Source organism: Leucoraja erinacea, chromosome 2 (assembly GCF_028641065.1).
Source record: "Leucoraja erinacea ecotype New England chromosome 2, Leri_hhj_1, whole genome shotgun sequence".
In the NCBI taxonomy this organism is placed as follows: domain Eukaryota; kingdom Metazoa; phylum Chordata; class Chondrichthyes; order Rajiformes; family Rajidae; genus Leucoraja; species Leucoraja erinaceus.
The window spans coordinates 75,097,032-75,112,186 of NC_073378.1; the positions used below are offsets into that span (position 1 = coordinate 75,097,032).

The window sequence follows — 15,155 nt, forward strand, 5'->3', positions numbered from 1 at the left end:
AAAATAAAGTGATTTGCCTTAACCCAGTAGCTCTAACATCGACCATAATTAAATGCTTTGAAAGATCGGTAATGGCATACACCTGCACTGGACTCCCAAAATATCTAGACCCGTTGCAATTTGCATACAGAAAAAATAGATCTACTTTGCACTATATTCAATTCTGGACAATAAAATGATTTATGTCAGGATGCTATTCATTATCTACAGGTCAGCCTTTAACACCATAATACCAAAGAAGCTCATCCCTAAACATCTCGACTTTGGCCTTGTTGCTTTCATCTGCAACTGGCGTCCCGACTTGCTGACACGCAAACCTCATTCCATTAGAACTGCTGGTAACATTTCCTCCATTCTGATGTTCAACACTGGTGCATCTCATGGTTGTGGTCATGCTCTACTCCCTTCTCCCTTCAAACCCATGACTGTGTGGCCAAGTACAGCCCAAATTCAATCTTTAAGTTCATCGATAATACCACTCGTCAGTTGGACTAACAACAACGATGAGATGACCAAGAGCCTGGTGTTATGGTGGCAGATCAACATACTAGTCCTTAACGTCAGCAAGAGGAAAGGAAAGCCATTAACCAAAGGAATTGGTGGGGGGGTGTGAACATCATCAACAGAGCCTCTGTATCGATGGTCAACAGCTTTAGGCTTCTTTGCATCAATATCACCAACAACTTAACCAGCTCTCTTCCCACTAGTCGGTGAACAAGAAAAAGCATCAGCATAATCACTTTCTTAGGCATCTGAGGGAACTCTGCATGTCCATGAGGAATCTTTTCAACTTCTACAGATGTGTTCTATGAAGTATTTTGGTGCGATGCATCGCAGCATGGTATGCAACTGTTCTGGGCCGGAACATGCAGAAAGTGATGAACCCTGCACAGTTCATCGTAGGCTTGTCACTTCCTTCCAACTAGTCCATGTTCATGGTATTTTTACATCAGGAAGACTGGAGGAATTATCATGGATGCCTGCCACCCTGGCTATTCCCTTTTCCCTCTTCTACCGCCTGGGGGAAGATACAAGTACATGAAAGCTTGGACATCCAGTCTTACAATCGGATTCTTCCTCAAAGCTATCAGACTCCTGAACAAGTCATCTTTTTCCACACATACTTCCCATAAGTGCTGCCACAAACTCTTAATGCTACCTCATTCAATTATTCTATTATTGCACTTCAGTATTTTGTTTTTGCACTGCTTCAGATCGAACTGCAATATCTGCATAATTCTGCTGTTTTGCATTTATCATTGTATTGATGGTTGTTTCTATCATTACCACCTATACTGTTTTCACGCAAACAAGGAGTTTCATTGCACTCTGGTGTATATGACAATAAATTAATCTGAATCTGCACTATCTATTGTTGTTCATCTCAGGTGGCAAGCAGCAAGCCAATTTTAATATAAGATTTTCTGCCTGAATCAGGAGATGTGAATTAGGCTACTTTGTTTTGGGAGGTTTAGGCCGAGCCTCAAGAGATTCTCTCAGATACAGGTGCACAACCTTATATCCGAAAGCCTTGGGACCAGACACTTGTCGGATTTCGGACATTTTCGGATTTCAGAATGGAAGATTTTTAGCGTAGATTAGGTAGGTAGCGCGGGCGGCTTGAAAAGTCTGGAGCTGCTGCCTCCTCCCGGGTGACCGGGAGACTCATTGCATAAATGTTAGTCAGTTAGTTTGGAGGGATTTTATGTGGTGGTGGTGGAGTCGGGGTGAAGGGGGAAACTTTAATTCTTAGTCCCCTACCTGGTCGGCGACTCCCAACCTCGCGGAGCTGGGGGCTCCGTCCGGCCGCGGGCGGCGCCGGTTGGAGCTCCGACCCCGGCAACTCTACCCCTGGCTGCGCGGCTCCAAATCCAGCGACGCTCCGCGATGTTGTGTGTCGGCGGCCACAGCGCTCCGGAGCTTGCCGCACGGCGACCCGGTAAGGCATTGCCCGCTCCCCGCTGGTATCCCAGCGCTGCGACGCTGCCGACTCCCAACATTTGCGGAGCTGGGGCGTCCGGTCGCGGGCGGCGCTGGATTTGGAGCGCCTCGCAGCCAGGGGTAGAGTTGCCGGGGTCGGAGCTACAACTGGCGCCGCCCGCAGCCCCAACGGCCACAGTGCTGCGGAGCTTACTGCACGGCAACCCGGTAAGGCATTGACCACTCCCCGCCTCTCCGACCAGGTAGGGGACTAAGAATTAAAGTTTACCCCTTCACCCCCCTTCACATAAAAGCCCTCCAAACTAACTGACTAACATTTAAGCAATGATTTACAGATGTTTAAGCGTCTCCCGGTCTCCAGGGAGGAGGCAGCCGCTACAGTAGTACAGACCTGGGTTGACCGTGGGTCGTTTTGGGTCAAGTTTGGCGCCAAACGCGAGCTTTGGTGCGCAGACGACATCTGGAAAAAATGGCCGGTTTTCGGAGCTTTTCGGTTTCTGGAACACTGGATAAAAGGTTGTGCACCTGTACAACAATTTAAGTTTCACACCAGCGACTCGATACAAAAATCTAGATCAACTGATAGAAAATCTAGTACTGACAGAAGTGCCATCTTTCAGATAATATGTTTTTATATGAGATCCCTTCTATGTTCCCATGGCACCACTCCAAAGAGCTGGAGAGTTCACCTGGCCAACGTTTATGCCTCAACTTTTGTTGGATATTGTTGCTAACTGCGGGAATTTATAGAGCTCGAATTGACTGTCATTGTTTTCTTTACAACACTGAGTATACTTCACAATTGGCTGTAACATGCATTGGGCTGACCAGAGTCTCACCAACTACATCAATAAAGTGGTAAATACTCATGATTTCAGTGCTTGCAACCTGCAAACAGTTGCAATATATATTTTCCTGAAGCAGGCCACTCCATTTGAAAATAACTAAGTGCAAAATGCTTTGAGGCATTATTATTTAAATGCTGGCCCCATTTTATCTTTGTGATAATGGCAGTTTTTAAATGTTGTTCACATCACTGCTTTCTTCCAATCCAGTAAACGGAGGAGGAAACTCTAAAATATATGCACAGAGACAAGGCAGTGCTCATCTCTGAAAATGATACTATAGATACGCACTTAACCATTCCATTTCCCAGGCTCGCTGTCATTTTGGAAAAGACCTGCTCGAGAGATTTTTCAGGACCTTTCTGATCAACCTGTAAAACAAAGTATATTTTTAAAGTTTTTATGAATTGCTTCAAAGTTAAATTTTGGTGTTAAATATATTTGATAAATGCCAAGACATACCAAATTAATTATCACTTGCTTCCCATAACTAATAAGCTGGGAATCAAAATGCCTTTGAAAGCCATCCATCTGCAATCAAAAACACAAAACAATGTTTACAATCCTGTTTAATAACAAATCCAATCAAAAGCTTTGGAGTACTTTTCAATGGCATAAAACATCCCAATAATCTAGATAGTGCACTAAAGCGCTAGAACTGTTCTCTATGACTGTAGTGGTTGTTAATAGGACAAGGAATTTGATGCAGCACACTGACACATTCTGTAAATTTATGCACTTACCGCATGGAGTGCAATTTGCTGCCCAAGTGCTGCAATGTTAGACAAAGATTCCTGGAGGGATGAAAATGCCAATTTCTGAGCCAAAAAAAAAATCACTTACCCTATTTTTAATACTTAACAACTGAGTAACTGAGTACAAAATCCAACGTTTTGAAAACTTCAGCAATTTTTAAATTAAATAAGCTCTATTATCATACATGCAACTAACTGGCACCAAATGCAAAACAATGTCCGTTTTTATTTAATGATATCAAGTAAAAATTGATACGAAGCCTCACAAGGTATTAGGGCAGATGTCCAAGAGCTTGGTCAAGAGGCAATTTTAGATTACAGAAAGAGGTAGGGATGATTTAGAAGGAATTTTTGGATCCTTGGGCCCCAAAAGCTCAGGGAACATATTTATATTCCTGGATCGGGATCAAACTACATACAGAGGGTTAAAGGGCTGACAAAAAATAAGCTGGACTATGCTCGATTCAACCTGCACTGTGCATTCACCATCCAATTTATTCCTTTGGCCTTACATGCTTATTGTGGCCCCACAGATCCACACTAACGCCAAGCCCCTCTGCCACAGCTGTACCAGCTGCTTACTAGCTCCCCCCCCTCCCCCCCTTTAAAAATCACCTTTAAAAATACTTTCAAGTAATTAACTGAAAGCATTAAGATTAAGCAAAATAAAAAAATAAACCATTTGCATCCATTTATCTTCATTTACATGGATTTATCTACTCAATGGCAGTTTCAAATGAACAGGCTGCACCACACAGGCCAGCTGTGATACAGTGACAAGGGGCATCCGACTCCTCAGCTCAGCATGACAGAATTCTGCCGATGCACTCAATATTACATCCAGTGGGGGAGTGGGATGTGAAAAGCCAGGTGCACTCATCATATGAGCTGATTTTGCTGGTGGATTTTTCTCAAACTCCAGACGAAAGACAAGTATGTTCAGATCTATGGAGATTTGGAAGAGTTAAGCCGTGGAGGCTTTGTTTGACCATGAATTAATGTACAGTGGGAGATTAGTGAATGGGACTTGGGTGGGAATTAGACTTTTTTTTAAAAACAGTAGTAAGAAGCATAGAGGAAGGCCAGAAATGCATTGCATGTCCAAAGCTAACAAAGGAATAAATTAGGGTTTTAACAGAAGCCATAACTATCATGAGTAGGACAATAGCAGTGATTTTGGTGATAGCATGGAAATGTGGTCCAAAGTACCTCCGGCTCAAATACTGCAGCACAGTTATAAACAGTCTGGTTCAATTTAAAGATTTGATACTGTGTGCACAAAGTGGGGGGTGGGCGGCATTCATGGGGAACTTAGAACGGTGGAGCTTTCTAGGTTGGTAGTGGTGGGTTGAGCCCAGGTGCTATCAGCATAGATGTGGAACTGACAAAGGATTATCTTAGTTATAAGAAGCCGGTTCTCATTCGTCTTCAACAGTTTTATGCAACTACATAACGTTGTAAACTCTTGTGCTACCAATAAATTTGAGATACCAAGTAAATGTAATTCTGTCTCTAAAAATATATTTAATCATTCCTGAAATTTCACACAACAGTAAACTGCAAATATGTTATCACAGTGGAACAGCTCGCTCATTGCAGGCGGAGCTTAATGAAAATTAATTATATTTTAACTATACTCACATGGTTCATGGATTTACTGATTTGTGGCTTTGGTTTGTACCTCAGATTTGGTCTCTGTGACCAGAAGAATGGAATCGACCCTCGTGTCTTAAAAACAGAAGAGAAATTTACTTAACATCAATGGTTCACATGAATTACCTTTTACACTATATGAGAGCTTCAGAATCATCTTCATAATGCACATGTTAAAAAGGCAATCTATTAAAATAAGAATTTAAATAGGTGGTTTAATCCTTAATGTTTCTATAATCCTTTCACAGCAGCCTTTAATTTTGCACGAAGTTTCTTTCCTCGGTCTCCATTCACTTGTTCTCCATTCAGAGCCTGAAGAGAATATTTTCCCCTCTAAACAGCTTACATTTATATACACTCTTTAATGCATTAAATCATTCAAGGTTCCTTCATTGGAGAGATTATAAATAGAGAAATATTGAGATTTTGGTGACAAGAGTCAGATCAAAAAGCAGGTCATAAACAAAAGGAGTGTGATGTTTTAGGGATGGAATTCCAGAGCTTAAAGTCATTTCAGCAGAAAGCATAACTGTCTACGAAGGAGACAAAGAAACAAAAATATCACAAAATTGCAAAATGTCAGAAAAGGAAAAAAGGAACGATTCCACAGGATCTTAGACCTGGACCAAATTGCTGAGATGGGATGATACGAGTCACTTGGTCAGTGCCACACCAAGAGTGAATGTTGATCAATCAGCACCCAATCAGAAACCAAATTATTAAGTTGCAATAATCATGCAACATATTGGAAATGCCCTAACTACTGAACCTTAATATTCCTCTGGAACAACATCTCAGGCCACTAGGTTATAAAAGTGTACCCATTACATTGTCAAACTAAAATGAATCTGAATTGTCCAAGACCCTCACAGCAATATTTTGTCATTCAAGAACACCACTTCTGTTTGCTACCGATATCCTCCATGCTTTTATCACCTCCAGAACTATTCTAATATACAGCTAGACAACATTAACTAACTATAGGTCATATAAAATTCCACACACTGTACCCAACTTCAGCACAAAATCTTCCTTATCTATTAGCTTTATGCTCTCACCTACATTGAATCCCAGTCCCGACACATTTAATGCTTAAATACTCGTCCTTGAGTTTCGTACCCTTCATGGTTGCAACCCTATCACCTCTATAACCTTCTTCAGTCACACACTCTATCTCATCCCTCCACATGGTGGCCTTGTTTTCACCAACTACCATCACCCACCAAGTGGCGCTCTCGGCCATAATCTTCAAAATTGTCCTTACAACTTTCTTTATACATTGGTAAAACCCATTTCTTTTATAACTGTTATTCATTTGTTTTCAAATCTCTTTTGACGATAGTGCTAATATTGTTTGATTATATATTTGCGAGTAGAAGGTTTTCATTTTTAAAAGATGGCCTGTATTTGCAAGTTGTCCTGCTATCTATGACAGTGCCTGCAATATCTCAAACCTCCCACTCGAGGTTACCTTGCCCTTCCAAATGTTGGCCTTTCAACAAGATCTTTGGTATCCATTCTAATCACCTTAGTCAAGCTTCATCATTCATTTTATGTTCAGTTCCATTTTGGAAGTGCAAAGGGATGTTTATCATTTACAGATGCTGTTGAAATACAAGTTGCTAAGTTAACTAGCAGAATACAGTGGAAATCACTCACTTGCACGAATGATGCTTTATAGCCATTGTACTGAACAATTTGCTCAGTCTCCACAAAGTTTGCGGCATGCCCCTCTGAGTCAATACCTGATAAAAGAAAATAAAGATGAAGCTTACAATTTTTAAAAAATTCTAGGTAATCTATAGCTGTGTTTTTGAACTAAATTTATAACTTGCATGCACAAGTCTCAACCACTAAATTGTAGTTTCTGCAATGCCTTACAATTTTCCAGCATTTACTCCAAAAACATCCAATCCGCAAATCTACTAATTAAATGCTGGCAGTTATTTGATAACTAACTGATTGAAACCTATATCCTATCCAAATGTGGCATAGCACCAGGCTCTTTCAACACTTTGCATCATTTAAGCATCACTTAAAATCTTCAAAAGGGAGGTCATATGGTGCACCTTGACTAAACGAAACAGGTAAACAATACACAAACCAAATATAACAATGTGCTACAATTAAAATTAACTACCACTACTTTTGAAATACCTATTGGATTCTTATTACTTCACCCAGCCCCAATGAATTATTTAATTTTGTAATTCTACCCATAGGAATATTTTAAGAAGTGGTTACTCTTTCTTTTTTCGGCATCAGATTTAAATTAGCCTTTACCAGCTTTACCATAAGAGCCCGTTTCAACTGCATAGTTCTACTTTTACATAATGCTTCAATCTTTTATTACCCAATATCTTCTAAGTTACTGAAAGATGCTTCCTCAGTCTATTTCATTTGGGCTACAGACAAGTTACTTTTATTATCATGTGCAGAAATAGTGAGGTACAGGTACAATGAAAATCTTGCTTCCAGCAGCATCAGAGGCACATGGACTAAGACAACACAGAAAACAATGCAGTGAAAAGAAAAAGACTGCATAATACTTTAGTGCAAAAACACAATCTGAAAAAATAATTCCATGGTAATGCATGAAGTGGTCTGTAATGCTCCGTTGCTGAGGTAGAATTAGGTTTATCCAGTCGGTTCAAGAACCCGATGGTTGTAGGGAAGTAGATGTTCCTGCACTTTGTGGGATGGGGCTTAAGATTTCTGTACCTTGTGCCCATTGTTGCAGAGAGAAAGGGCATGGCCCAGATGGTCAAAATCCTTGATGATTGATGTTGCTTTTTTGATGCAGCACCTCACGTACATGTTTTTGATCCTAAGGAGTACTGCGCCCGTGATAGAGTGTACTGAGTCCACCACTCTCTACAGCCTCTTGTGCATTGGAGGTCATACTAGCCATGATGCAACCAGTTAAGATACTTTCTACAGTGCATCTGTGAAGGTTTGTAGTATATTCAGTGGCATGCCAAATCTCTTTAAACATTTAAGATAGCAGGGGCACTGGTGTGCCTTCATCATGACTATATCTGTGTGTTGGGCCTTGGACGGGTCATCCAGGAGGTTGACACCCAGGAATTTGAAGCTGTTCTCTCCCTTCACAGCTGACCCAATGGAAACTGGTGCATCATCTTCTAACTTCTCCTTTCTCAAGTCAATGATTAGTTCCTTGATTTTGCTAAAATTGAGTGAGGTTGTTGTTGCGGCACTACTCAGCCAGGAGTTCTATATCTCTCCTGTGCACTGACTCATCATCCACGATTCGGCCAACAGTGATGTTGTCGGTGAATTAGTGGATGGTTTTGGAGCTGTGCCCAGCCGCAAAATCAGGGATGTGAAGAGAGTAATGCAGGGGGCTAAGCATGAGGCCTGAGGTGCACCTGTGTAGATTTCAATGAGTAGTTGTTGTTCAAGATGCACACGGATTAGGTCCGCCGACGAGGAAATCAAGGATCTAGTTACCAAAGTCCAGGCCATGGAGCTTGGTGATAAGCTTGGAGGGAATGATTGTGTTGAATGTCAATGAACAGCAGCCTGATATATATATTCAGGTGGTCCAGAGAAAAGTGGAAAGCCAATGAAATGTCATTTGCTGTTGCAGCAATAGACAAATTGTAGATGATCCAGGTCTTTACTGAGGCAAGACACCCAATTTCTCTGGACATTCCTTAAAATGCAATGATTTAAAATCAAGAGATCAACGTTGTTTTTCTCTGCATCTAGGCAACATGACTATTTTCCCCTCTCAGTAATCAAAATTTAAAAACTAATCATGCTGCAGTGTTAACCTTAATAGATCTAAAGCAGAAAGTCACTTGCTAACTGGTTAAGAACACAATCTATCCACTTACCTCGAACGTAATATCGAACTCCAGCCCTGAAACAACTCCTTCTGGAGAGAACTGTCCAGTCAAAATATTTTCCATTTATGCTACAATGTTTCACAATAATGACTGAGATAAAATATGAATGGTTAAGGGTGTTTAAATTAAAGCACAGTAACATTTCCATTATTAGGATTTACATCAGCATGATAAAACATTGCACAAAAACATTCAAAGATATCAACTCCATAGCCAATGCAAGATAGTTTAAAGAAAAACATCAAGAACAGTTTTTTGTGGTTTTCAACTGTGAAGCAAGTGGGATCCTGCAAATGGCCTATCACCAAACAAAATGAAAAGAGATTGGGACAAAACTACATTGTCTAAAAATACGATGATTTGAAGTGGTGACGAGGCACTGAATAGTAACATCTTAGGAAATGAGCAAGATCCCCTCTCAATCTCCTAAATTCTAGAGAGTATAAACCAAGTCTATCCAGTCTTTCTTCATAAGACAGTCCTGACATCTGGTGAACCGTCTCTGCACTCCCTCTATGGCAATAATGTCCTTCCTCAGATTTGGAGACCAAAACTGTACGCAATACTCCAGGTGTGATCTCACCAAGACCCTGTACAACTGCAGTAGAACCTCCCTGCTCCTATACGCAAATCCTTGTTTCAATGTTTCCCCTCTCATTCTTCCTTAATTATTACAGAAGGAAACTTGGGCTATCAGGACCAGGCCAGCCCTCAGAAGAGCAAATTCCATTGGGCCTAATCACTTTATCCTGTAGCCCTATAGCTTATTCTCTCTTACGTTAATCATCTACCATTTTGGTTCATTTCATTTTGCCCGCTTACGTATACTATGGAGTAATTTACAGTGTTCAGTTAACCTATCAGCATATTTTTAGGGTCTTGAAGGAAACCGGAGCACTTGGCGGAAACATACGTGTTCATGGGAAGAACGTTCAAACCCCACAGATAGTTCTGACGTAGGAATTGAACCTGGGTCCTTGGAGTAATTTTAACTGCTGTGCCTTTATGGGCCATATCAATCAGTTACAGTTTTGTTTATTGTCACGTGTACCGAGGCACAGTGAAAAGCAGTGAAAAGAGGTCCAATCAACCTCATATGAAAGTCCTGCTATTTCAGTAATATGTCTGGACATTTCAGCACTCCTTCTATGGCTTGAATATCCTTCGAGGTAGTGGCCAAACCCCACACAATAAGCTGGGTGTGGTCTCACCAATGTCCTATATAATTGCAGCAAGGTAATCTTGTTCCTGTATTTTTTTTAAACTCATCATTAACACTATCAGTCTGAAGAAGTGTCCCGACCCAAAATCTTGAGCATCCATTTCCACCACGGACGCTGCCTGACCCACTGAATTATTCCAACACTTGATGGTTTGCTTAATAATGTTTCATCGCCACTTAGGTAAACCTTAGCTACTAGCAGTGACTATTGCTGTCACTCCATTTCTAGTTTGTTAAAGGATACAGCCATGAATCACCGGCACAGCAAATCTGTGAAGCTGTTCGGGAAAGAACAAATGAATCAATCAACTATTAATACCTAATACCAATATAACCTATCAGCATTATGAATATGATACCATCATTTGAAAATTTAAGTTTAAATAATTAAAACTGAAATAAAAAGCTCATACTCAAGGTAGCAACCAGATTGTTGCAAAAACCCATCTGGATCAATCATATTCTCCAGTCTGACTACATGATCCATCAAGCTTGACTCCTAGCTGCCTCATTATTATGTGCTTCTAAGTACTTGCACACCTCATCCTTTATAATAGACTCCAAAATCTTACCAACCACTGAAGTCGCGGAGCCTGCGGAGCTGCGAACTCACCATCGTGGGGCTGGCTGGCCTCGGAGCGGGGGGAGCGGTGGAGGCTCGCTGCTGCGGCCCGACTCCGGAGCTCGGAGGCTCCAGCTGCAGACCGGTGGACTGGGACAACGGGAGATCGCGGGTCGGGTGGAGACCGCTTACCGGAGCTCCTGCAACGCAACTTCTCCAGCCCGTGTCGCGGGGTTGGAACGACCCTGAGTGGGGCCGTTCATCGCCCGGCGCGGCTTTAATGGCCGCGGGACAGTCCAGCACCCGCCTGGGGATCCAACTTTGGGACTTATGGGCCTGGAGCGGGGCCGTAAATCACCCGGCGCGACCTTAAATGGCCGTGGGACTTTCCATCGCCCGCCTGGGGCTTCGACATTGGGAGAGAAATGGTGCAGGGGAGAGAAAAGACTTTGCCTTCCATCACAGTGAGGAGGAGATTCACTGTGATGGATGTTTGTGTGAATTGAATTGTTTGTGTGTCTAGTAGGAATTGTCTTTGTTTGTATGGCTGTGGAAACGGAGTTCCGTTTGAGCCTCACTGAGGTTCAAATGACATGTAATAAATATTGTATTGCAAGTCAGACTAATTGGCCGATAGTTTCCCCTCTTTTGCCACGCTCCCTTCTTGAACAGCGGAGTAACATTTGTAACTTTCCAGTCCACAGGAACCATTCTTGGCCCTAATGATTCTTGAAAGATGGCTACTAATGCCCCCACAATCTCTTAAGCCATCTCTTTCAGAACCTTGGGGTGTAGTCCATCTGCTCCAGGTGATTTATCCACCTTCAAACCTTTCAACTTCTCACACACCTTCTTCTTAGTGACACAAAAAACAGCTGGTGGGCAGAAAGAGTGCAGGTATCCTGACAACTCACTGATACCCAGCACATATGTGGATTCTTTAACTTTATCAATAATTTTCCGGACAACTGGGAAACAGTTCAATACACGCTGTTGAGTCATTGACTTGCAGATTGCAAATACTTGCACACGGGCACATTCAGAAGCTGAGCTCCAAATCATCATCAACTCTTCACTAAAGCACTCACACGAGTTGACTTGCATAAAATATTAGTAAAACAAAGGTTTTCACACAACTTGCACCTGCTGTACAACACCACCCTTTGACAAAAGTCTGGAAAACGGGATCACATATACATATGTCTCTCAATGAGGTCTTGATAAAATTCACCACTGATTTCAGTGAATTAGCACCATATATTATCATTAAAAGAAAAGGGTGCTTGAAGATCAAGACCTCAAATGGCGCCCAAATCTCATTATCAATCAGCTGGCAGTGATCCCTGCCCTTTGCTGAGACATTCTGCTCCTATGACTTATGAACTCATGACCCTGTCGGACCACTCAAAGCAGAGAATCGCCAGCTTAGATGGCACTAAGAATAGATTCATTTTGACATCACACAAAAGCTCAGTGAAACCAAAAGGAATCCACATACCTTCCCTATCAGGCACCTCCTGTAGCGACCTCAGAACCCACAGAACTGGAGAAGAGCAAATCATTCTCGACCCCAGTTTCATTTGCAAAACAGTATTACATAACAATCAATACATATCATCACAGTTCTGTTTATTATTTAGGTCAAGATTGCAGAGACAAACAGCATGTTATCAAGTAATTTTGTTTACAATGAATCAATGTGAAAGTAAACTGATTTGGCCTTGGCCATCAGCAATGAATGACCCATTCTCCTCCTTTCTCACCTTGCCACAGAACTCACCTCTGGTTGTGCAGCAAATTCCCGCAGGAGGTAACCATTCCATACAAAGCGCTGATCTGCCTATGAGAATAAAGGTGTTGTGATAAACATATCCATGCCACTGACACCATGTGATTAAAGGAATGCAGCTTGGTCGTGCAGACTGAAACATGCCCTTGTGGCCAAGGGGATCAGAGGGTATGGAGAGAAGGCAGGTACGGGATACTGAGTTGGATGATCAGCCATGATCATGTTGAATGGCGGTGCAGGCTCAAAGGGCCGAATGGCCTACTCCTGCACCTAATTTCTATGTTTCTATGCAACTAACACAATATAACAGGTTTATTTTGCCCAATAAATCAAATGCAGAATAACTTGTGCTTAGAGAAAATATTTAAAACCAACATACTTGAAGACATCAACCAGCATTACAGGGAACAAATTCAGCTGCATAATGCCAACCAACACACAAGCATAGTGGGATGCTTTTTTCTTGTTTGTGTTCATGTCAATACAAAACTGGCACACAAACAAGCAAAGCAATATTGTCAAACTGCTCCTGTATTCTCAAGCAGTCTAGACTATTCTTGATTTGTTCAGATGCCTCGTTAATGCAGAACCCTGTCGTAAAGTTGGATTCCTGCAGTTACTTTTTAGGTTTTCATGGGTACTGAATTGTGAACTACACTCGTTTAAACAAATCTTCAGATGCATATAGTGATCAGAACTAATTTTCAGATTTTGTACTTGGCATTATTATGGGTAACTTTGGGCTGAAGTTTAGTTCAGAACTATGCTTGCCGATTGTCGTATCTTTTGATTTCTGTGCACTGAATCCCAAAAACTACTTTACTTAGGACCTTGTAACTCATGCTCAAAATGGAATAGTCAACACCAAGGCGAAGAAAATGTTGTGAAAATTAACTTGCAAGATGTCCAATAAAACAATACAAAATTATGAAATTTGGTGATATGAAAAAAAGTTCTAAAATATAAAATCCAATTTTGTTTTGAAAATTAATTATGTTGCTTAATATTAACATGAGATTTTCAAAAACATCCAGAATTAATATTTTGTACGCAATAGCCAAACTTACTGCCGCAGCAACAGAGTATAAAGTAGACTTCTAATCATTGTTGGTGAACCTGAAGGAGAATCACAATATGGCTTCCTGTTCTTCATTGTATTTCCCCAAGTCAACCTTACCCTTTCAAGTAGAGTCATCTCTTGAAACTCTGGACTGGTGTTAGCCAAGCGCTGCAAAGTATGAGTCAGGTCATAGGTTGCAGAGAAGTAAAATCCATCAGTATTAAGTACATTATTAAGCATCGCCAAGAAAGTCTTGTTATCCAGCATCTGTTGAATAAGAATAAATAAGCAACATTTTCTAATAAACCTTTTCAAACATTATAGTGCAGATACTAAGTGCAAAATCAGTGAATAAATCTTTTGTATTAATAGTTCTTTTTTTTTTTTTAAGTACAATATATATATACACCAGGGCTCGAAGTTAACAGTTGCCCGAGTGCCAATGGCAACCTAAAGTCCCGCTGGGGAACCTAAAAGTTGTGTCATTTTGCCCGGCTTGGCAAGCACCCGGGACACCTGCCGTTCAACTCTGAGCAGACCCCCCTCTCTATCTCTCTCTCTCTGTCACTCTCCGTCTCCGCCCGCCATCAGTGTCCGGGCCGCCGGGTCTCTGCTCGCTCCTCATCCGCCGGCACAGCCGACCGTCTTGCACATGCACACTGCCATGGCCTGCACATCCTCCTCCTGCAAATGCGCACCCACGGCCAGCACATCATCAGCTGCCCTGTACATGTGCACGGCAACTGGTCGGCGCCAGGCACTTTCTCCCTCCCTTTGCATTGTGGGAGATCTGGCCGCCATTGCTGTTCGATCGTCGCCTCGCCGCGGCCGCTGAAAACCAACGCAGAATCACTACCTGGAGCTGGAGTAACTCCCTGGAGTAACTCTTGCTTCTTGGTTTCCTGGTCCTCCAAAAATATTCCAAATGGAATTTAAACTGGAGGTGGTGTGGGTCCACCACCAAACTCCAAACTCTGAACAATAACAGCCTATTGCACTTTATCTGTTTATTTATTGTGTATATATTTGGTCTATGGTATATAGACACACTGAACTTTTATCTCCTGTTCTGTGTTATGTTTACGGGGGGAGGAGTGGGGGAGAGGAGTTGGGGAGGGGAGGGAGGGGGGGGGGGGGGGGGGGGGGGGGAGGGGGGGGGGGGGAGGGGGGGGGGGGGGGGGGGAGGGGGGGGGGGAGGGGGGGAGGGGGGGGGGGAGGGGGGGGGGGGGGGGGGGGAGGGGGGGGGGGGGGAGAGGAGAGGGGGGGGGGAGAGGAGGGGGGGGGGGGGGGGGGAGAGGAGATTGGCTGGGTGGGGGAAGTTATAAGCTATCTCTCTCCTACTTACCTTTATTGGTTATAGTTGGAGTGCTGTGTATAACTTAAAAATTGATAGAAACAATAAGGAAATGGGCGGGGATGGAGAAAAGACACCAGCCCACAGAGGAGGAGAAAGGTG

The 15,155-nt window shown here is 42.4% G+C and overlaps 1 protein-coding gene across 2 annotated transcripts in view; it reads right to left on the reverse strand.

The window, feature by feature from the left end:
* Positions 1-15,155, reverse strand: part of LOC129711218 (phosphatidylinositol-3-phosphatase SAC1-like) — a 52,556-nt gene that overhangs the window by 14,927 nt on the left and 22,474 nt on the right. The window contains exons 5-13 of one of the 2 annotated variants that reach the window (XM_055658710.1): positions 13,817-13,966; positions 12,631-12,690; positions 10,533-10,566; positions 9,055-9,156; positions 6,854-6,939; positions 5,183-5,269; positions 3,530-3,580; positions 3,249-3,317; positions 3,078-3,157 (exon numbers count right to left, since the gene is read on the reverse strand). In XM_055658710.1, the coding sequence (XP_055514685.1) occupies positions 3,078-3,157; positions 3,249-3,317; positions 3,530-3,580; positions 5,183-5,269; positions 6,854-6,939; positions 9,055-9,156; positions 10,533-10,566; positions 12,631-12,690; positions 13,817-13,966 (719 nt within the window). The remainder of the gene's footprint in view (positions 1-3,077; positions 3,158-3,248; positions 3,318-3,529; positions 3,581-5,182; positions 5,270-6,853; positions 6,940-9,054; positions 9,157-10,532; positions 10,567-12,630; positions 12,691-13,816; positions 13,967-15,155) is intronic. The other variant, XM_055658719.1, reaches the window with a different exon arrangement.